This window comes from Aulonocara sp. 'chitande type north' Nkhata Bay, linkage group LG1 (assembly GCF_057382095.1).
Source record: "Aulonocara sp. 'chitande type north' Nkhata Bay isolate Kocher_YH1m ecotype deep benthic linkage group LG1, A_spYH_male_GT1.1, whole genome shotgun sequence".
Classification (NCBI taxonomy): Eukaryota; Metazoa; Chordata; class Actinopteri; order Cichliformes; family Cichlidae; genus Aulonocara; species Aulonocara sp. 'chitande type north' Nkhata Bay.
In genome coordinates, this window is record NC_141344.1 from 7,681,413 (window position 1) to 7,705,941 (window position 24,529).

At 40.6% G+C, this 24,529-nt stretch overlaps 1 protein-coding gene across 6 annotated transcripts in view; it reads right to left on the minus strand.

Annotated features, from left to right (window-relative positions):
- Nucleotides 1-24,529, minus strand: part of akap13a (A-kinase anchoring protein 13a) — a 122,712-nt gene that overhangs the window by 64,376 nt on the left and 33,807 nt on the right. For all 6 annotated transcript variants that reach the window (XM_086311527.1, XM_086311613.1, XM_086311788.1 and 3 more), the window contains exons 4-9: nt 22,447-22,601; nt 21,697-21,868; nt 13,851-14,034; nt 12,294-12,489; nt 9,911-12,020; nt 8,508-8,593 (exon numbers count right to left, since the gene is read on the minus strand). In XM_086311527.1, the coding sequence (XP_086167653.1) occupies nt 8,508-8,593; nt 9,911-12,020; nt 12,294-12,489; nt 13,851-14,034; nt 21,697-21,868; nt 22,447-22,601 (2,903 nt within the window). The remainder of the gene's footprint in view (nt 1-8,507; nt 8,594-9,910; nt 12,021-12,293; nt 12,490-13,850; nt 14,035-21,696; nt 21,869-22,446; nt 22,602-24,529) is intronic.

The following is a 24,529-nucleotide window of genomic DNA, read 5'->3' on the forward strand; positions in this document are numbered from 1 at the left end:
ATGCCATGGTGGAATGAATGACTGTATCCAGTCCAGCATGTATACATGGTCTCAGCAAACAAGGCCTGGTAACAGCAAACCCGTGGATGAATCTCCTCTGTGGTTCACCTTGGAAGGACTTTTATGAATTGTTCCATTCATAGAATGAGCTTGTGATTAACGCTATAAAAAGATTGCAATAAAAAGGGTCAAGAAGGTGCCACAAATAGAACAACTACTTTTCGTATCTTTAAAATCACATCACAAATGCTCTAAAAGAGCCCAAATAAAGAAATATCTGGGTTTGCCAAACCAGGAGTGTAGTACAACAGAATATACACCTATTAGCCTAAACATTAAACATTATACATCCAGCCTGTTATTCCGGAGGTTCCCCTTGTGCCACAAGGCAGCTCTTACCCATCTCTGGACCCAGATGGTTTAGGAGTATGTGGCATCTGGTGCCTGAATGTTTGGGTCCTGCAGATGTTCGCTCAAGATCTGGATATTTATGGCACATTGGGGCCATACTGGGGTGTGCTTGTTCTGCAGTAATGTTTAGGTAGAAGTATAACCCGACACCTGAAGGCCAGCACTCAAGATTTCCCAGCAGAACATCGCAATAAGATTCACTTTACCCATCAGTGGTTTTATCGTTTATGGCTGATGGGTATATTTACTGTAGTACTATGTTAGTATAAAGGGTTATTCACAGTTACTGTAGATGGTAAGTGGAGTGATGATGTGTTTTGTGATTCCAGGCCAGCAAAGATGCTGGGATGTGAAACACTGGTTGGAATGAAGTCATTTGGCCGAATGCCTGTTTCCATCTGAGGCCAGAGGAAACCGTTAGCCCAGAGCAGCCTTTTTCCCACACCATCATATCTCTACCTCTCCCTCTCTCTCTCTCTAACTCACTTGCACACACCCTTGCTATTTCATACCTCCGGGGTAAAGAGGAGCTGACATTTGGAACAAGTTTAGAAAGTGACAACAGACTAAAGAGAGGTGTTACATATGCCAGAGCAAGTCTCTTCACTGATTTTCCTCTACTCTGCCCTGAGTCTGGATGTCACAACCAGCAGACACTGTGACAGTAAACACCCCATATCAAACTCCCACTGCTGCGTAGTTACTAGTTTATTTTATGCACGATAATTAATAGTCCAGCCATCAGTAACTGATTATTAGTTTAGATTATAGTTTATAGTCATCAACCAATAGGAAACAGTCCAGCTGAGTCATTGGCTAAGTGCGACTTAAATAAAACAAGGCTCATCACAGTCTGTTGACACCTATTTTGGTTCAATTTTACAATTACAAACAGCTCTAAATGACTTTACAGTATTTGCCTTTATCACATAATAATTAAGACTAAAACTGAAACCTATTTAAAATAAAGAACCAGACAAAGTGAGGGTATTACAGTTTAAAGGGAAAGAAACAGCAAATCCAGATACATCATAATTTCACTTATTTTTACAATGTTTGACAGCTGAGTAACCAGCTAACGACAGACTTTACCATGCTTTTTGAGTACATATTTAACCATCTACTCTAAATAGCTGCATAGATTAGTTTTTACAGCCTGTGAAATTCTTTCCCGAGTCTGTATCTAGAAATTATCTCTAGATCGATAAGTTAGTGAACATCATTTTCTCATTACTATTTGAGATTTGACAGGAAAAGCCTGATTTTGTTCTATCTGGAAAAATCGCTGGTACTTACCCTGCTTACAAATCAAACCAGTCACTTAATGTCCCTTGATGGAGTTTCCTCCACTTGTGACCGCTAACTAATGACATCTAGGGCTGTGTAATATGACAAAATATAATGGATGCTGACTGCAACACAACAAATATCCCGGCCACCTACAATCACATGAAAGAGTGTCGAGAGAGCTAACAAACAAGAAGCAAAAAAAAGAGCCGTTAGGTGCTCAAAATAACCCAGAATGTCAAACGCTAAAATAAGCTTTGATGTGAGGCACGCTAAATGCTTACAAAGATGGAAGGAGATAACAGTGGAAACTTTTAAAGATATGATCTGAATTTACACTGTTGGTCAAAAAACCCGAATCCAGGTACACAATGCCCAGCAGAAAATGCTTTACACAAGTCAAGTTGCGTTGTTTATATTACGAGTGTCGGGCCAGAGTAGAGGATGAGACGCAGCACACAACGTTACAAGAGATATGTGGACGAGCCAAACAACTCATTCCTGTATGATGTTAATGGTGCACTTCATCTGAGCACTTCACTCTGCGATAGATGCCTATTGTCCTGATAACCATAGAGCAGAATTGGAAGCTAGAGGCCTCAGAAAAAGCTCTTGAGTAGCGGTGACTGCGTGAGGGTCATCTATGTGCGTCACTACGGATAACGCCACGATTTTTAGAGCGTTTACTGAACACTTATTGAAAACTGTTCTATATTTTATACATTAAAATGTTATGGTTACATCCTTAATCAAACATTTTTCCAGATGCTCAAAATAAAAAAACAAAAATAATCACATATGAAACAATATAAAATAAGTTATATTGGGATATGAGGTTTTGGTAATATCTCACTCTGTCCGAGCGAAAACTTAGAAGGAGCACGTTTTTCCTTTGTCTTTACTAAACAGGGATCTATCATGATTAAGATTTTAGTTACATAAGTTCCTATTGCTTTGATCAACAGTGCACAAGTCTCTGAGCTGCAGCAAGGAGAAACTCCACAGTGGAAAAATGTTGTAAAAGGTTCTATATATGCAGAGAAGGGAAAGTGCCTTTTGGGCTTTAAATAGCACAAGTTTTGGGAGCTGTAAACATCTCATTTAGAAAGATTCCATCGAACCTCCGCTACATTTGGTTTAACACAGAACCTTTACAACACAGTAAGGGCACCTCTGAGCGAGAGGGAAATTAGGGTATAGCGAGACATTTTCAGCAACTTTATCTTCTGCTTTAGTTTGCCAGACAAGTACCCACTGAGCTGACCAAAAAACCCCCAGAAAGACCTTAAACTGTCTGAGCCTCATTAAGTTTCATACACAGTTTATTCCACAGAGACAGATAGAGCGCAGGCATCTGTCTCTGTGTCGCATACAGCATACACATGCAGCGAACATCCAGAAACCACACTCCACCCAAAATAATCAGCACTCTGTGTCTGGAGGGCCACTATCAACAACCATGCAATCATCTCCCAGGGAGCAACACAACGAAAGCCATCACAACATCCCTGGCAGAGGACTACAGGTTTGCCGACACACGCTGAAGCACTTTGTGATGCTTATGATTACCTTTTCAAAATAAATATCTTTTCTGAATAGCTTTAAGGGGGAACGCTGATGAGGCCTTCAAACTGTCTGAGGACTTACGCTGCTAAATCACTCCAAAAGTATCCGGTTCACAGGCTTAGTTTCAGGTAATAACGTCATTTATTATCTTTAGCCTCTGTTTTATGGTTTACTTTTATGAATTAAGTTCTGCTTTAGACGCCTTACCTTGCTTTTATTGCTTTAGCCATTACATTTTATCTGTCTGGAGCACTTAACTATGCTTTCAAAGCTTCAGCTCAAATGAGCGTTAATACTGTGTCAGTAGTGGGATCACCACACCAAACGACTTTGTTTGAAAGCGCCGATAGGTAGCCTACCTTAATCAAAACCACGTCTACAGCTCTCTCCCCTTTGGCACAGAGACTATACCTCCGCTTGTGTCGTTCGTACATTTTCCCTTAAATATCCAGGGCTGCTTTATTGAACAGAAGGTTAAAAAATCCAAGAGAAACACTGTTGAGGAGAACTGAAGCAGTCTGCTAAGCTTTTCACATCTGGCCGCAGAAGCAGCTTTCCACCAGACTCCAGCTCTAATCCTCCCTCCTTCACTTCTCCCCACCTCCCTCCCATACTTTTCTTTTCCTCTGTCGTCTCAACTTCTCTCTTGACTGTGTTTGACTCATGCCTTTGCTCGCTCTCTCTCTCTCTCTCCCTGTGAGGCTGTGAATACCTCTCTCTTTTTGTATGAATCAGCCATCCAGAGCATTGCATTGTTACTGTGTGACAGATGACAGTGGAGCATTATTCCTTCAGTTAACGTTATTCAACAACATCAATTAACGCTGCTGAGCTTTAACACCCCCTACTGGTGAGCACCTTCTCGGTGTAACTACACCTTTTTCAAGCTTTTTTTTGCCAAAACCATCTCTGACATACAGTTTGTAAAATGTTAAAACTCTTAAATATCAAGATTAATCCAATATGGATATGTTATATGATAGATGTCAGCATGGCATGTGTATGCACAATCACAATCAAAAATCTATGTATAGGAAAAGAACACCATGGAGGGCTATGGTGGGGTAGCTGTAGCTCAGGAGATAACGCAGGTCACCCACAAATCGGAAGGTTGATGGTTCTGCTCCAGTCTCCATGTCAAATATTAACCCCAAGTTGCACCAGAGTATGAATGTGTGTGAATGTTAGATAGAAAGCACTTACACTGGGAAAGTATAGAAGAAAGTGCTTGTGTGAATGGCTGAATGAGGCGAGTTGTATAAAACGCTTTGAGCGCTCAGAGCAGAAAAGCCATTTTGTGGACATAAAGACACTAAACGCCCAAACCCTTATTTATTATTTCTTGCAGCACATTAAGCTCCTGCTCAAGCTGTTCTCTCTTTTAACTCCCCAAACGAGCTCAAAGGCAATATGTTTGAGTTTCTTGATAAGATCAAAAATGAGTACACACAAAGAATAATTTAGAATGCCAAGAAATCAAGCTCACTAGCAATTCTGGCAGATCAGCTGATCTCAGTGCCAGTAAAAAAAAATCAGCTGAGATTCTTCTAAATATCCAACTGGCAAACTGCAGACAGGATGTGATATTAAAGCTGATGAACACTGCCTATAGTTGCTTTGCATCCACAAGCCGCGTTGTAACCCAGCTCTGGCACAGCTCCTCTTTCATCCTGTTTCTGATTTACTCAGTGTCACGTCAAGATTTCAACGACGCCTGCTCTGTTCTATAATACTGTGCGTGGGAGGACATGGAGGTCCTAGAACAAGGCCAAACCACCAAATAGAAAAGTGCAAATAGAAAAAAACTGTAACCATAGAGGTCTGAACTAGTTTGTGTGTGTGCATGGGTGTACACATGGGCATATTTCATATGTGGCACGCCTAACAGACCTAAAAAGTGTAAAATGAAAAGAAAAAACTGTATATTGCAATTCTAAAAGCAGCTGGACAAAAGCTTACAAAAACTCATCTAAACATTGTCCTGAACCTGCTTCTGATCTTTTGTATTTGCATATTTCATCACAAATTGCTATTAAGAAAAATTAAATTAAGCATAACAGATAAATCACAAATCAAAGTAACAAAGTTTAATCCCCTGCTGCCTCTGTAATCAAATCTATGCTGCTGGGAAGGAAGCCTGAGGTTGAGAACCCTCTGAACGATATTTGGATGGTATGCAAATGTGTTGAAGTCCCTGCTGTCTGTGGGTTGTTGCTTACATGAGAATCCAGCTTTGACCTACTTGGCTATAGTTGTCCAGTAGCACAAAGGCGTGAATCTCAGTAGCCACAAACAAATGAAGCTCGACGCTAACTGAAACTTTCACAGAGCACCAGGTGCCTCATAGCTCGAGGAGGCTGCTGAATGGCATTTTATTTTTTTAAACAGAAAACATGATGTTTGATTCTGAAGTTCTGTTTGGTGGGTTCATATATTATTCTGCTGCAACCAATAGTTCAATTCAATTTACCGGTATATGGCACCAAATTACAACAACAGTTGCCTCAAGGCGCTTTGTATTGTGAGGTAAAGACCCTACAATAATACAAAGAAAACAGAAAACCCCAACAATCGTATGACCCGCTATGAGCAAGCACTCTGGCAACAGTGGGAAGGAAAAACTTCCTTTTAACAGGAAGAAACCTCCAGCAGAACCAGCACAGGGAGGGGCGGGCATCTGCCGCAACCGGTTGGGAGTGAGTGGATGAAGACAGGACAAAAACACCCTGGGAAATAGAGCCAGAGATTAATAACAAATAATAATTAAATGCAGAGTGGTGTATAAACACACAGGGATTCCTTGAACAGCTTCTCAGCCTTGGCTGACCATTTTTCCTCACTGTAAAGACAGAAAACTGTGTACATCCATGTAAGAGTGCATTTTAAAACGTAAAGGAACAAAGCTATTCCGTCACATGACCGTAACCACTGACTACAGGAAACCCTTAGAATCTCTTATTTCATTGTGAAAATGTCTCTACAGACCATTGCTGTCTCATTCACCAGGGGGTCATTTGTCATGTGCAGTTATTAATCAAAGACATATTTCGCCTTGAAACTGCACTTTACCAGGAAAGGTTTCCAGTACACAAAAAATTATGCAACAACTCCTCCATATTCTCCCTATAATCTATTTTGAATCGGATGAGTGGAGGAATTAAACAGAGCACACACTGAAAGCAAGGACACAAGCCGAAGTTAATGGGTCCATCATATTGATCTAGCCTCACTGTGATGTCACATTAAATGATACTTATGGGTTTTGTCTAAATAACAAAGCTGTTGGATTAAAAATCCTCAACAAGAGGAGATTATAGCTTTCACTCTCTCTTACACATCTGGAAAAAGACAAAAAAAACCTAAATCTAATCTAAATTTATCTCGTGTTCTTATCTTGAATATTTTACACTTCTTTACACTTCAAACAGACTCACAGCTGTTGATGAAAACAGTTTTTGTCTGCTTTGACGCGCAGTTTGGAGGAGAGAAAAGCATAAACTTTATGGGTCAGAGTGTCGCCGTGCAGATTGGCTAAGTCTAAAATATGAAACGGAAAAGCTGTCACACAAACTGAATCATCCAGGACTAAATTATCTGCAGTCTAAACAGCTTGAATCTCGTCAAAACACTGTCACACTCTTTTTGATTTTAATTACTTTGTTAACCTTACGCATCTCATTTCATGCAGCTAGTTGTTGTTGCTGTCACTTAGATTCTGTTAAGCAGTCAGGTGTTTTTGCTTCCTGCTGCCTTGAGTTTTAGAACACACTGAAAATATATTTCATGTACACTTTAACCCACTTGAGTTATTTTTAATTCTTTTTCTAATTATTTACACTTTTACAGAATAAGTTGAATAAATAAGTGTGCCTTATTATTGTGATTGTTCTTATCGATTGCCATAAATGCTTTTGAATTCAAAAACTGTAACTTAGCATTATTAAAAGAACATCTGAGGCTCTGTCTTCAGGCCATTCTTCACCTCAGCTTCTACTGCAGTTTGTTCAACACCAGCATGACTCCAGATTTCCTCCTCATCATAGCAATTAGGGGATATTTCAAAAGGATCAAATGACAGGTCATTAAATTGGTCAGAAGAAGAAGCTCCAGTGACGCAATTGAGGTTACATCTCCCTCTGCTGGCGACCCCACATTCCTGCACACTGTGTGTATACCCTCCTGCAGTCAAACATCTGGCATTTAGAACAAGCCGATGACTTCGACCGCAACCCAGGAATAAGCAGAGCCACTCCAGTCTATGGCTGCAGAGGAATCTGTCAGTCAGCAACATTTCAGAGTAAAGTCTCGTCTACCAAAAGCTGCATCCATGCCTTCAGTAGCTGAGCTGATAGTAAACCAACTGCATGGCAAGTCTCCCACGAGATGAAGCAGGGAAAAGTTGTGAGAGTTTATAGGAAATCAAATGCATCGGTGTTACATAAAGAAACTTCACAGAGTAATATATTCCTTTTGAAAAATACAAAATAAATAAATAAATAATCCAGTCCAAGCTACAAGTCTTACAATGTTCCAGACAGCTTTCCTCCTGAACTCTTGCCAAATATCTAGCTGGCACATCAAGCTGCTTGTAAGAGAATCTGGCTTTTCTTTCTCCTCTAATATTTGTGGTGTACTTTTTCTTTACTTGAAATTTTTTTGCAATCCCTGGCTATTGCTGTATCTTAAGAACGTCAAACTTGGTTACCTGAAATTTGACTTGTGCATACTCTTAAGGACACTTTCAGCAAAACACAGCAAGTTTGGTTAAAACTAGCAGTAAAAGCCTTTTCATCCATACCTCACATTAGATTCTGTGCAGAACAAAAAAATAAATAAATCAAGTATTAACTTTGCTTTAAATCTAGACAGATTTTAACAAACTGTGCATGCTAAAACAATACACAATTTCTAAACTGAATTCAGAACAGAAAACAGTAGACTCTGCATTAGCAAGAAACAGCAGCTACATCTGTAACACTCTTCCATAAACTGTACAAAAACTGCATATGAAAGTCCAGCTGTCCATGTAAGAACACAATTGTTCTTATTTCCCATTAAAACAACAAAGACTCACCTTAGCTGCATAGTCGCTGACTGTTTGGTCAGAGCATTTTTACTCCAAAAGCTACTTTGGTTGTTTCAAAGCTTCAGCAAACAGTGACTCATCTTCTGTTAATCAAACACACATCAACAGCAAAGCAGAGCTTGATAGCTGACAACAACAGAAGAGACTTCAAGCATACCGTGGAGAAGTCTGCTCCCTCCGCTGGGCCATTTTGTTCCTCCCTTGCATCACTTAAAGTGTCTTCAGACTTGATGACATCCACCTCTAGAGAAAGGCACACGACACAATGCAATCAGTGCAATGGCAAATCTTCCAAATATAGGAATCAATAAGTGTTTAGAGTGAATGGTTCTGAGACTTATCTTTCCTGAGCACAGATACACTGATGAGTCACAGACTTTGTACAATAGCAAAGTAGCAAAGTGTTTCTGGATGGTTTTATTCACTATTATCCTTCACTGAAAAGGTTGGTTTCTTTTATTCTATATAGCTGTGAGAGAGAATTTGAGGGCTTTATATCTTGGTATTATTAGTCAACATGAGCTGATGACTGTCATTGGAAGCTTAAAAAGTCTCATAAATATTCTACAGAAGAGAAAAATAAATAAAAGCACTCACTAGTAGCAGATTCGATTTTCACTCTTCATACCCAAACTGGGAAACAACAGAAATTTTGTCTCTGACAAGCTCACCAAGATATTACCTGATGCTGTGACACTGTCATGCTGTAAATATATCCTCTAATTCATAATGACAACGCACTCCCTGTGTGACGCACATCACAACCTTGCCCTTGACCTCTCTTTATTGGACTCGGTTCCGGCACAATTATTTCAGATGAGCAAAAACTGCCAACAGAGGACTGCTGAAGGTTCACTCTGTGAGTCTCCCTTCCTGCAACACGCTCACATCAGCTGGCTTGTGTATGTTTGTTTTACAGATTCCAGACTTGTAGCTGTGTATCTGAGGCCGAGTCACGTGCACTTGTAATGTGACTGTGCATGCTGACTTAGACTGTAGCCAGACCGTGCTTTCGTGAGTGTAAGAGAGACTAACAAAGAACATATGTATATAAAGGGTGTTGTTGTCAGACTAATCGTGGCCTAAGTTACTGGTGGTACAAACCAGCTCCTTACTTCCCATTGCATAACATGTCAAAGTGTCTCATTGTGAGCTACTATGGCATAAAAATGCGTCTGTGGATGCCAAACTTTGATCAAAGTGTTTTAAAATCCCATCTTTTTTAAAAATCAGATAATTGAGATGTACTAATAACTCTTCATTAGAATTACAATTTTCTCAAAATAATATAAAGACTCAGGACAACATATAGTCACAACAGCAATGCATCCCAACGGGATGTCACAAAAAAGCTAAAACCCCTGTGAGCTCAATAATGGTGAGCTATGTGGCATTTAACTTTGCGGAGCTTTTGCCATTAATCACCTGAAGAGGACTGAATCTAATTTAGCATATTTGCTTAGGAATAAGACTTTGACAAACATATTGGCGTGTGATGCATGAGTGTGTGGACCTGGAATAAACCTGAACAAGGACTGAAATAAATCAGCATTTACCCACCTTGAGCTTTAGTGCTGCAGCTCTCCAAGGATCCATCCACAAAATCAGAGGGATTTTCAGTCATCTGATTCTCAGTATGAAGTTCTATGGATCCTTCACTCTTAGGTGAAAGTGCCATTATTTCCGAACTTAGATCAGCACTATTTGAAATCACAATGTCATCCTGTGGGATAGACAAAGTGATCTGATTCTCAGGTGGCCTTTCCTCTGCAGTTATCTCAGAATTATCCTGTTTAGGTTGAACATTTCCACTCTCATCTGCTGCCACTACCACAGGCATATCACTTGTCTCACTGGTCCGTTGAACATCCTCTTCAACTATGTTGGTGACTTTGCTCTCTTCTGTTACAGATGGCTCAGTTTCGGTAAGTACCCCGCTGCCCAATCCTGATGCTGAAAGCTCTATCCCTACATTCAGGTCAGAGCTATTGGTCTCCTCAGTTTCACTTTCCTCCACCTGTGCTGCTGGAGTATCCTCACTCCCAGCTGAGTCAAAGGACAGATCCTCTTTGGAAAGATCTGGGGCTAGATTCCCAGTCGCTTCAGAATTTAAATCATCCAAGCTCAAGAGTTTGGGTTCTGATTCAAGATGGGTGTCAGGCTCCGATGAGAGTCCTGTATCCACAGTTGTGAAATGTTCACAGGTTTCTTTAGGTTTAAAATCACTGGGGGCCTCAATCTCAAATCCAGCTGAGGGCTGCCGTACTATCGTTGACTGAAGTAAGTCCTGATCCTCCATAGTGATGCTGCCATGAGCGGGCTGGAATATTTCTGTTGTAGAGCTTCCAGCTGATCTGAAACTGCCATCGTCATCACTGGAGAGTCCGTGGGCCGTACCTGAGTCATGGTCAGCTTGTCGTTCAGTCGGCATCTTGTCAGGCAACGGCTCACAGTCAAAACTATCAGTCTGTGTATCTACTACGATGTCGCTGAAAGCCAAAAAGACAGCTGAACTGTCAACTTCTTCCGCAGGCAAAATTCTGCTTTCAATACTGTATCCAGAGGGTTCTACTACGTCTTCACTGTGTAGCTCTTTTCCACCAACTGCGTCAGTACAACTCCCAGAATGACAACCACTTTCTGATGCCAAACCCCACTCCTGCTCTGTAGCATAATCCCTACCAGCTGTTTCCTGGTTTTGTTCCAGGCTGTTTATGTCTGGTAGAGGTTCCCCTTCGTGGAGACCTTCTATCAACAGACATGGAACAGGTTCAGGCTCCTTGATTACATCACCACACTCTATCAGCGTTGGGTCTGGGAGGTCCATCGGGGTTGATAAAGTGTCTGTTAACCCTTCACTCTCTTCCTCGTTTGCATCTAGAGATAGTACATTACAAACATCCCGGCTGTGTTTCGCGTCTTCTTTCCCAACATTCTCTTCTTCTTGGGAGCACTCCTTCACTTCAGAATCAGAATTGTCTGAAACCTCAGAATATGATGATGATGCTGACTGGCCCATGATTGACTCGTTTGTGTCTCCGCTGGCCTTTAGTAGATCTGTTAATTCAGAGCTGATCTCCTCCTCCCTCCTCTTGGCTGTGCTGTCCTCTGCTTCCTGCTCAGATCTATCCTCTCCCTTCTTGGCCTCCTGTCCTTCCTGGATCACAGCCTCTCCTCTATCAGTTTCCTCTGCCTGTTTACCACAGCCTGCCTGTGGTAGAATTCCCACAGTGAGACCTTTCCCTTCAGCCTCACTCTGTACTCCTTCAGTCCTGTCAGACAAACTCAAACCCTGCATGGAAACAACAGGCCGCTCCTGTTCCTCCTCCTCCTCGGCTTTGGAGTAATCTCTCTCCGTGTTTGAACACACCCAGTCCTCTGGGGGAACGAGGCCATGCTCCTGGGGGTGTACTTGTGATGTTGGAGTACTCACAGTCAAACTACAGTCTTTCTCTGCATTTCCAGGCTCACTGTGTCTACAATCAACAGTGCTGCTGCTCTCCACTGGGCAATTTTCTAACCAACTCCCTTGTGTTGTTGTATCCGGGCACTCCGACGCCGTATCAGACTGCTGGAGTTGATCCAGACATGTTAAGTCTGCTTTGACACCGTCAGAACATTCAGCAGCAGTGTGCAGAGAATCAAATTGCAGCTTCAGTAAAGAAACTCCCTGCAGAATACGGAACAAGACAAAGAAAATGTTAGCTCTTCTTTAAAAAAAAAAAGAAAAAGAAACAACAGACCTGCTCTTCAGTTCTTATCAAGCGCCGACTCTATGATTGCATAAGGTGTTCCACTGGTTATACAAATGAAGTTTGAAGGTTAAAAAATGAGGTCAGTGAAAAGACAAACAATCCAACAATGTTCAGTAGCAGCAGAGCTCCTGGTTTTAGCCAATGTGAGCACAGATAGCGTGCTAAAAGAGGAAGGTGGCATGACTCACCTTGGCATGAAGATGACAAATCAAGTGCAGCAGCTGCTCAACACTCTTCTGAAAGGACGGTGTGTCACGCCCAGGGTGTATGCTCAGTGTCAACGTGTGTGTGTTCAGTTTGGGAAGGTGGCAAAACACCTGAACGTCTTCAGAGACCTGCTGGACAGCGACAGACTCTTCGTCCTTCTCCGGATCGGTCTCAGCCCTGCCGTGAAATAAACACTTAGATCATCCGGAAGGGTCTGCATTGGCTAACACGGAAAGGTTTTAACAGTGATGTCAGCCAATTCACAGAGTGCAGTTTTTCTTCAGTAACTCACATCCTTAAACTTCAAATGGGCTAAGGCTGGTTGTGAAAGTCTATTCCAGTAGTCAGCAAGTAATCAGAGATTAGATGTTAGTAAATGTTAGTAAAACTTTAAAAGTTCCAGATGCCATATCCTGTCCACTAAAAGTTATACTTTTCTTTCCAGTAGTAAAATACACGTACTTAAAGGCCACTCCTAACTGATAAGCTTTCCGAGAAAACATCTCTCCCCCCTGCTGCATTTAATTTAAGAGTTGACGGTAAAGTACGTGCAGTTTTTCATTTTTCATATGTTGGTGCTGCACAGGGGAGACGCCTCCTAGTAAGGCAGATCTGTTTGCATAATCCTGGGTGGACTTCTTTAACACCGAGGCCCGGCAGCTGAGGTCACCAACCAAGGCTACAAGTGACTTCACTTTTCATGAGGCAAATGTAATTACCAGCACATAAAGAGCGAGATGGAGGTCATAAACTGGCTTCAGTGCAAGCTTAGCAACAAGGAAGCTCGCTAAGTGGCAGTTTTCCTTCAGTGTGTGGCATCTTCACTTTGAGTTTAGTGAAACGTCCTCTGCAAAGACATAAAAGGAGTCTCTTTCCACTTTAAGCTCTGTCTAAGTCAATGCACTCAAACGCTCCTTTTCCCCCCTCTGAGTTTTAATTTTGAATGAAAGAATTTGACCTCACTAGACTCTGGAAGATATTATTAGAGGATAATACTTGACAACTTTAAACAAAACACATACATCACCATGCCATTAAACTGCAGAGAGAGCACTGCAGTGTGTTTGGATTAAAGTGGAGCTGCGCATAGTGAGACTGAAAAGGTACTACAGTGGAAACAGGACTGAGGCTTTTGTGTTGCAGAATAGTTTCACTTTAGATTTCCTTGGAACAATACTGGCAGCCCACAACTTTTCAATTTGCCCTCAACTATCTGACTGCAGCTGAAAGTGCTAAGCTAGGCTGCTGCGTGGCTTGGTGGTGATGTTCTTTGAATACTTCTATTGTTCTGTGAGGACAACAGACAAACAACATTGCTATAAAAGAAGGAGGAACCACGCCATCTGCCCTCTGATATATTGACATGGAACTGTTTGTACAGAGAAGAGGGCAATGTTCACTGAACCTCAGGTCTAATGTCACTGTCACACAGTGTGAGGACAGTTTAGACAAATAAATCTTTTTCAAGCATAGCCATATGACACGAGACGTTCACGTGAACCTGAACTGAATGTTTTGAGAATAATACAAGCGCTTACTTTGTGAGGAGCTCATGGAGGCATTTGTGCCCTCGTAATTCCGCAACGGCGGACGGGGTGTCGCCTTGCCTGTTGGCCAAACGAAGGGCTCCTCTTGCCCCAGCTTGCTGCAGCAAGAAGTGTGTAACCTGAAAGAGACCTCGACGTGCTGAGAAATGCAGCAGAGTCTCCTGAGGATTCAGATCTGAGGAAGAGAGAGAAGATGACAAATAAAGACCAAAAGAATCAAAAAGAGAGAGCGTGACAGAGCGCAGCGGTCCAGGGAGCTAAATCGTGGCAAAGCAGCCAACATACCATCAATTGTGGCAGCCTGGCAACACTGCAGAGCAGTCTAATTAAACCAGTTCAGGATCCATGATGACCCAGCATACAACAGACATTTGCACACTCACAGACTGATAAAACCATAACTTGTCTCCTTCCTGCTACGTCCATCAGATGATCAGTACAGGTATCTGCAGGACATAACTGTCATTTTGTGATCAAACCCAGCATGCCGACTGAGTGTAATTGTAATCATGTCTTCTGTGTGCCTGAAAAATACAGACCATATCAAGATTTTGACATGTTCAGTGAATGCGGAAAAGCCTTTGAAGCATCATCGGACAAATGAAAGCAACAACAGTAATGGCTCTATGAATAAATCAAAAGACACCATTTCATTTCAGATGTTAACCACATACCAGCACACCACAGTCCCATTTTTAATTTAAGTCCATTATTAGCCCAGTATATCAGTCAGACTGCTAATAACACCATCAAACACCAAGATCCTCCCTTTCACACATTCAAAGAGACACTAACAGAGACTCATGGACACACATACACACACACACACTTCATCTTTCTGCTAAAGCAACAGGTTGCCAGCAAGGCTCTCTTCAGTACTAAAGGCCGGCTGAGGGCTGTTGGCTATCCCAGAAATTTCCTCGTTTCAAGTTGTGTAATTAATTCTCTCTCTGTCTTCATTGGAAAAGATTATGAAAACACTTCTGGGTCTACAGGAGTTGCCCAAACTTTTGTGTTATTATTAATCTCTTTTACTGCCCAACCACTGGCAAATTTATTGTCAATTTAAGAGGGTACGCTGACATAAGGATGCCCTAGTTTTAAGTTAGTGGGAAATCGAGTCCTGAAGTGCAATAAATGATAAATTGTCAATGGAAAGCAGAACAAGCAGCTCATTGGAGAGAAATAAAAAAGTAATAATATGTGAGAACTGGTAATCTAAAACACCACACAACATTGCAAGCTTGCGAGTTTAAATGTGGTGTTCAACTTCAGTACCCAGATGTCTTTAATGTAGTCAGTAAACTGCATATACAGTGCTTTTGTTTATCACCCAACTGGTCTGTGGTTATTTATAGCAGCAAAAAGTATTGTTGCTGCTTCCAGATTTCTCTGGACGGTGTTTCTGCACTGTTTATTAGGAAGATTGTTTTTGTTCTTTCGCTTTCATTTGTCACTGCCTATGAGCAGAGGATTTTCTTCCAGTTCGCAGTACAGGAAATCAGATTTATTTGCACAAACAGATAAAATATAAGGCTTTTGGGTTAGACACAAACAGGATGTTCTATATACCAACTCCTCTGTGATTTCTTCTGGGACTATTTTACTCTGCCTAGTGTAGGTTTTAACAGCAAGATATGATCAGCTGGAAAAGAATGAAAAAATAAACTGCAGAACAAATGCTTGAGAACAGGGAAAGGGGCAGAAAACACATTTTCCTTGGTGTTATCAGCATCACAATAATCGTTAGGCAACATTCACAATGCTGGTTGTGTCTGCTGATGAGAGGTTTCAGTCCATTTACTGTGGGCCTTTATGAACAAGCCTGCCCTGATCAACCTCAAGCTAATTGGTCAAATTTAATGCTCCACTTGGCCGAGCTGGGCCGGTGTGGAATGTGAGGTGCCAACAGCAGCAGGAAATGCTTTACTGCTGGGTTTGTTTGCGGTTCCTCAAAACTGGCTGCCATAACAGCCATGTCATTTTCATATTATGAGTGCCAGCTAGAATATACATGCAATTTTAGCTTTCTGATCTGGGACAGAAATCACCAACACAATGTGGCTTCAATGAATGATTGGTCACAACAAAGCAGCTTCACCGCTTCCTGGCAGAAATCCTGGCTTCTTGCTGATTCCCCAATTATTCGGTATAGTTATTCATCAGGGAAATGAGCCAAAAAAAAAATCCTTTACCCAAAAGTGACATTTTACTTTTGTAGATAGCTTTGGAGAGAAAACAGAGGAAAGCAGCAAATCCTCAAAATTCAAAAGCAATTTTTAGCCTTGATAGTGGCTCTCAAAAACTACAAGGCAGAAAATCTGGTACAATCATAGAATGAATACAGACTTTGGTCGTGTGAAATGATTTAACAACTGTCAGAATACTTGCCAGGATATTATCACCTGATTTTCATCTAGCGCCATCTTCAGATCAGAATTTTATTTGTCCAATAGCATCAGTAAAAAAACAAAACAAAAACACAAACAAACATACCCATTAACCTTAGAAAGACTTTGTGGTAATGAGCAAATTTCTGCACTGAACCTTAATTTTGCTAGCGGTTAAATGTGATGAAAAGGTGAAAGAGGTTAAAACGGGTCAGTTATTTTTCTATAGTGAGGATTTCCTTGCTTCACTGGCACAAAGGGAGGAAAAACAAAAATAAATTAACAAATTGGCATCAGCTGATATCTGTATCAGGCCCTAGTTCGCATGCAAAAACATTAAACTAAACTGAATACAATTTTTATTATACAACCTATGTAAGTGTTATTATCTCACCTTTGACATCAGGAAGAATGGTGGGCCTAACCGAATTGTTAGCAGGGCTGCAGGCTCTTTGTCTTATTGATGAATGAAGTAAACAACTAATACATTATGCAACAGTTCTGTTAGTTGACTTTAGTGAATTTAAAGGCCACAGATCATTGAGTCATCTACTTTAATGGCACTGATTGACAACCCACGGGCTTTAGATAATTTGACACTAAATGCACCTGTTCAAAACCGAGGAATCAGTTGGGAACTGTCAACCATCTTTAATGATATGCGCAGTTTTTCCAGGTGACGTTCCCAGACGACAATAAATGGGTGGCTACAGTTAGAGCAGCGAGTGCTGCGTGCCCACAGCGTGAAGGATGACTGAGATGAAGCACCGTCACCTCCACCTATAGTCTAATGCTATCCATCATCTGACAGATCTGATAAATGGAGAGACGAGTCGCGCTCCTCTTCCCTCCCCGCGGCTCGGCACCGCTGAGCGTCTTGTATTGAAGCTGTGACATATTGTGAAGCAGAGCCTATTAGAGCACACATCACTCACCACAGCATGAAGGCGCCTTCCACATCAACAACATGACAACTGACTTCAATGCAAAGGAGCCTGTACGTGTGTGTCCATCGTTAAAGCGCTCTGACACACTTCACAGTAACAAGTGGATCGGATCTAATCGGGATGAAGGTCAATACTGATAAGCTAATTTTTGATATGACGAGTTTTCTTCCTAGAACAATAACAAACTCAAAATTTTAAGAAGTGTGTGAGCTTTTCTGATCTCCACTCCACATTACTCCAGTCTTCCCAGCTTTTTCTTTTTTCCAGTCAGTTTTGTCTAAAATCTTGCCAGCTCTTCTGGTTTGGTCTAATATCCAAATCCAAGTTTAACCATTAGCTATTATCTGAGAAATAGCCAGAGGCTGAGGCAGCGCTCTAACTACTCCCAAAAGTCTTGTTTATGCCGTTTCACAGAGAGCAATTACCTCGCAGAGTTTATCATCTGCATTGGCTCATTTGGCTTCCTTTAACTGATTAAAGTTGTCAGAGTCAATGACTGGAGAAAATTGGCACTTTGATTTTAATAAAAATGTATGTTTGTTTCCACAGATGTAGCAGTTTCTCACTACCTCAAGTGCTCAGGCTTCAGCAAAGGGATACTCAGCTCTATTTGTTCATACTAATACCAGAGTTAGAGATAAATCCGTGTAGTGGCGTGTTCTGTAAATACACCAGTGTTCAAATACAATGTACGTATTTGAACACACGCACTCTATTTTAACTCTGGAGTTTTCTGCTCTGGAGATCAAACCTGCTGTTTACGTCTTTATTTTGACCATTTAAAACAGCTGACTAGCCACTATTTTCACTATCTTTACATTTTGCACACGGTCACCTCATATGATAATACAGCACCTTTGTTCATCATGTAACAAAGGTCTATAGAGAAAAGCTAAACATGACCCATTATATTTGAAAGACAAGGACAAGATATTGGGCCTAGGTGGGATGTTGTCACATGGAGAAATGTCGCTTGCATCAGTTAGCCCAAATATTATAAAATGTTGACATTTTGGTTTGATCATCTTCACCACATGTCTGTCTATGGATGTCTCCATGACAAACCTTTTTTCAATTATTTTACAATGCAGGGAACAAACAGAGGGGATGCAAAAAAAAAAAAATGCAACTTTACAGTCCTGCTGCTAGGAAGGTCAAATCCAAGGTCAAAACAGAGGCCAAAAGTCAAACAGAGCTAATAAACAATTTGAAATCTGCCACATTTCATACCTGACACCTATAAGTCATAGAAACTTAATCAAAATTGGAAGCTTAAATAAGTGGCCTTCTGAAATTATTTGCCAAAATTCACCAGTAAAGATGTGCTTCAATCATTTTTGTTCAAACAAATAACTTTTAGTCTTAGACATAACCTCGTGGCATATCATGAAGACTAGAGCCAACCCAACCAGTTTTAAGTGTCACTTTCACTTTCAGTGAGCCAAATTACTAAAGTGTGATTACATTTATTTCACAAGCATTTAGGCTGTAGACCAGTGTGAATAATCCAAGTACAGAAATATTTCTTATAGATAAAATGAACACACATAGGCGATGATGTAACGGTGTCAGCTGTTGCTTTCAACTGCATAAGCTCACTGTGAGAGACCTGAAGTTGCTCTTTGATTGTGTCAGAATGGCACTTCACATGCATCTGACACCCCGAAGAAAGAGTGTGATGACAAACTGAAGCAACTCGAGGGCTTCTGGTATCAATCAAGCCATAAATGGTATGTTGCAAATGTTTATTTTGGGATACTTTGAAAGCACCTGTCGTATATTATTAAGCTCTTAAAAATAAATATCCAAATATAAATAAATAATAATGAATATATAATTTTTATATATTCATTGCTTATTGCTTTCATGTTAAGCTTTTTAGCACATCTATGATTCTCATTTGCAGCTCCAGGATTTTTACTGTTGGATTCTCCCAGAGTAGCTTTGCATGAGTGACAAAAAACAAAATAATAAATTTTTATATTGGGCCTTCATCCGCAGTCTAAAACACAACGTTTGAGCTCCCTCTGCACTCTTTAAACCAGCCCTCTTCTGATTGGCTGCACCTCTCAAACTCAAGAGTGAAAAGCAGGTGGATGTGGTTGCTGTTAAGCCAGAAATATACTCCTGAGATCACAGTTTAAACTGAGAGACCACAATAAATATGTAGAAAATTTAAATTGCCATTATTCTTATGGCATACTCATATTTCTACAAAAAAATGTTCAGCATTAAACCCTTTATTTGTGAATAAAACTGGTTTTAACTACCCAATACCTGATCATTTTTAGGTTGAATATGACCATGTCAAGAGAATAAAGGCGTTTGAGTGCCTTTAAGTAATTTTTTTTTTAAAATGCCTTGGAGGTCTTGGATTTTTAATTCCCAAATCCTCTTCAAAAAGCACCTAAAACATTATTTGTATCTAGGAAATGCTCCTCCTCAAACACTCTTCAGTGGATGAATAAGACTTCATCTGCTGTGACCACATTGACATTAGCACAAAGAAAATACACAACATTATTAAAGACACTACCTGGCAGTGTCAAGTCAATGGAAGATTTAAGACAAACTATCAGGAATTCATCTTTTGAGTAAAAATGGTTTACATCCATATATTAGCCAATTTGTTGATCAAATTTCTCTGCTACCTGAAAAATGTGTATTTTGACAGCAAGTCTGGTCAAAGCTAGATTTGCACTTCTGCATTGGATTTTTAACTGATGATATCATCACTTACTGCATAAAATCAAGATGCCACTACTTCAGTATGTGCAGCTGAAGAGGATGGTGTCAAGTGGTACCAAATCTTCACTGGGTGTTTCAACCCTTAAATACACAACCCTCTAGTTGGCAAGTAAGCAATGGTGTTGAAATCTCTGTCCATCAATTCCAGACCTCAGGCTCACCTCCTGCCATGTCCGACAGCAGGTTCTTTCTGCTGCCTCAAGTCAAATTCTGCGCACAGCTGTTTCAAATCCTCCCCTGATATTATCTGTGAGCACCGTCCATGTAGATCGCACTAGCAAACATCTAAACCAAACTTCCACAATAAACAGCCAATATCTCTTTTTGTACTCCAGGAAAAATAACTGGAACATACAGTACTGCCTCCTTCGCATCTCTGACCAAAAGTCCATCCTCATCTCCACCCACAGAGAGTTCCACAATTGCCCTTTTTATTCTGTTGTAGCCGTGTTATCAGCTGATGGATTAGTCAGTATTGTTTTCACTTTGTGGGTCTGTGAGTGTTTATGCATGTGTCCTCGGGGCAAAATAAGAGACGTAATACAGCATGAACTACAACAAAGGGGGTTCTGGACAATTTTCTAGGTGTTTATACAACTGTCATGGGACAGATGATACCACTGTTTCAGCACAGCAAGAGCAAATCAAAAAACTTTACAGCTATGTGGTTCAGATGAAAATGGAATGCCAGATTCAACAACAGCTGGTATAATACTGTGGTTGCATTTATGCGGAAACATGTCTGATATGGTCTCAGGTCGCATATATAAGCTCCACAACAGCAAGTTAATAATAACAGAAATTTGGGAGAACAGTGGAAGGCAAATGTCACAAGCAAAGTCACATTTAAAGCAAAGTGCCAAGAAAAGATTAACCATAAACTGCTGAAGAGGGAGTGATCGTTCTACAGAGATAAGCTGCGACCACAGATACCTCTAAGTTAGTAGTACATTTAAACTTTCATAGTGTCACACATTTCCAATTTTTATAAAATGATGGATTTCTTGTGTTTAAAATGAACGAACAGTTTAGTGATTTAAATTTTAAGCTAGGAGCTGAAATGATTCCTGCTGGGTTTAGGTAGCCAATTTAAATTTACAGACTGTGAAGGTCAGACAGAAGCGGTACCTTAATGTTATTTCTTTCCCAAAAGCTGTGTCATAACCAATTTCAGACTAGCGTTGTGAGACTGGATAACTTCTACAGTTGCACAGGCTAAGTTCATCTGTCAGAAGGGGCGACAGCCGACTGTGATTAACCCAAACATCAGTGCTCCCGCTGTCGTAATGTAAAATGTGTTCAGTTCCACTCTGCCGTTGCAGTAATGGAGGTGGTGTTCCAGAGTGAGAGTGCAATATATAAATCATCCACCAGATTTGTCTATAAAGATAGAAGTTAAATGGAAGTCACTTTCAGTAACGCATGCTGCAAAGCACACACATACCCACACAACGTGGAGACAGTAAACAGCTTGTTGCATCCATGCACTCATCTGAACTAATCAGTAACAAAGTCTTGTTGTTTTGACCAGTAATTACAGTGTCTCTCTGAAAATGCCAAAAAATAATCCTCAGTCTTCCTAGTCTGCTGATATCTGCTCAACAACATAAAAGGAGCCAGATAAACAAACACACAAACAGCAGGGTCATGTGTGTCAGTATGTGTTATACAACCATAATTTGTCAGTATGTTCCTGCATCAGTGCAGAGACATTCTGCCTGTTTCAAAGGGTCCACTGCCCTCCAGACTCACCAGTGCTGTTGGATCGTTTGTTCCCCAGTAAATTCCATCCTGTAGGCAGTTTGAGGTGGTGTAGGGCCAGTGCCAAACTCTCATCCAGACGCTCACACTCCTGCAGAGGAATCTGACACTCATCCAGCAACAGCGCCCCATCGAGGCCATCAGCCCGGCCCACAGTGCTCACCTGTGTGGAGGGTGATTACAGAGATGAGTCGAGTTTCATAGAGGTTGAAGTGAGCCGTAGACTAATGGGAGCACTCATTTTAAAGCGCTCAGCATGAAAGCATTAACCAAATGCCTTTTGAATAATGAAATATGTTAATGTAGGAAGAAACATCCACATGAGTGTATCAGCGCTAAGCTCGATTTGGGGATGCACTGTTTTGACAAAAAATAAATAAAAAATCATGTTCGGATTTATAAATTGGAACATGTTCCATTAAGTTTGAGTGCCCAAGAAAATTATTTTATCTTGTCCTACTCCTCAGAAAAGCAAACTCATAAAATTTCTATGGGATGATAAACTATGCTGAAAAGAATTCATTAATTGAACGCCAAGAACTGTCAGACATTAGGCCTTGTCAGGAAAGAAACAATAACATGGCAATCTTTTTGTTTAACTGTCACTTTGTACACAGAGCTGTATTACTTGTAACCAGTGGTAACCAATTTTGTTTTCCAGCCCTGTGACAAGCTTCTGTATTTCTATTATTCAACTGATGACATGCAGTAGGAATAGAAATGACTCGTCTTTCTGCTCACCAGGAACTGGGCCATGTCAAACGCCAAATCCTGAACAAAGCTGAATTGATGCTCGGCCAATGGCGCCACGTGAACCAGATGGGATTGTGGCTCCTCGGGGACACCTCGGGTGACTGAGCACAAGGTGACCAGCACCACTTCGCAGCAGTCATGAGCTACAAGAGACACAAAAAGCAAGGGTGAGAAGAGAGAAAGAGGGGATTACAGAGAACTGACCTGTGGAGGACAGTACCATAGTGTACAGCATTTTTCACAACGACAAATAGATTATATTGTGTATTTTCAGTGTATGAGATTAAACGTTTCTTTGTTAGGATTAACCCATTTCGGCTATAGATGACTGGCCTTGCTATAAACTCAAGTCATATGAGCTTAAATAATAACAATACAACAATATTTCAACTAAACAATAAAAAATTATTGCCCTAGCTAAAACACTAGTTGCTTGAACTAATTATTTATACTTTATTGATGTACAATGCCAGCTAACTGTAGGGTCTAAGATGTCCTCAGATGCCAGTCTTGCGGAAATTAACTTTAGTTACTTCAGTTACAGAGTATATATATTTCTGTTGATGCAGCCCACACAACTATCACAAATCATCGCAGCAATATTGGCTACTTGCACAGTTCATGTCGCAGGTTTAAAATAGATTCACTGCATGAGGTATAAAATGCATAAACGATATTTCTACGCAAAATTTTTAAACTCATCTGCTGAATTGTGTTCAGTTTTGAGCGTTTTCTTGTTGTGAGACCCAGCTTATGCAGGCTGAATCAATTGAAATATTGGTCACTGACAGTATCTCTAATAGTAAAGTAAACATCGTCAACGCTGTAGTGCCAGAAAACTACACTTTCTGGAGTGGCCACTAGTGGCTGGCAAGAACTATTTTGGTCTCTATGCATACTTTTTGACTACATAGCAACTATACAGTGGGTATACAAACTAGGGCTGTGCGATATGACCAAAATCTCATATCCCGATATAAGAATTCTATCGTCCCGATAACGATATAAATCACAAAAATGTAACATTTTTGTCAATTCTGTGAATCTCGGGCAGCTCGACTTGCGGGAAGTGTTTCCAGCTGCGCGTCATGTAGCTGGAGTCGAGTGTTTTAACAGATGTATGAAACGACACATTTTTAGACATAAGTTGTAACGGCCGCCGTTTTCTTTGTGAGTATTTATTACACGGCGTGCTGCGGGGAAAGGCCTGTTCTAACGTTTGAGTCTAAGGTTTATTTTTTAGCACCTGACGGCTCTTTTTTACTTCTCATCCGTAAATAATCTGCCCTTTCACGTGATTCAGTTTATTTTGAAAAGTCTCAACAGGATCTTGAGCTTTATTGTGAAAGGTTTATGTGGAACATAAACAAGCGGACACGCGATGGTTTTACCGTCGTTGTTGCTAACGACAACGCATAAAAACATGCGCTTGTCCGTCCGTGGTGTGGTTATATTAAATATAAGAGAAAGAGAGAACTTTAAGAAATTAATATAGCCACTACAGTGACCATCAAAACGATGAAAAATATTGCCGTAAAGAGTTTATTTTGCGACACCACGAAACAAACGATATCGTAAAATGAAACGATAGACGTTTTTATATCGTCATCCGATATATATGGTTATATCGAACAGCCCTAATACAAACTCATTTAAAGATGTGCTGTTACAGGCAGCTGCAGTTATTTGCAACAGTAAGCCTTACCTCACTATTTTTGATTCAATGTAATATTAACATAAAATGGTATAAGAAGGTTGTATTTCAATTTTTGATGAATGAAAGTTGTTGGGGTTTTGTTACCCTATGAACGAGTCCACGTAGTCACAAAAAGAAAAAACAGTCAAGCATAACTACGTCCACACCACTGTATGTCACTCAGACCCTAATGGGTTTGTGGATGCCGAAAATATAATCAAGGCTTGAGATGGCACCATCTAAAACACTAATGTTGTGGATATCGGGTGACACTGGTTAGCAGCATTCATCTTTTACATATAGTCTATGGTTAAATGGGTCAAATATGATGGAGCGTTAAACCGGGCGCAGAAAGTGATGATGCGGCGATCCCAA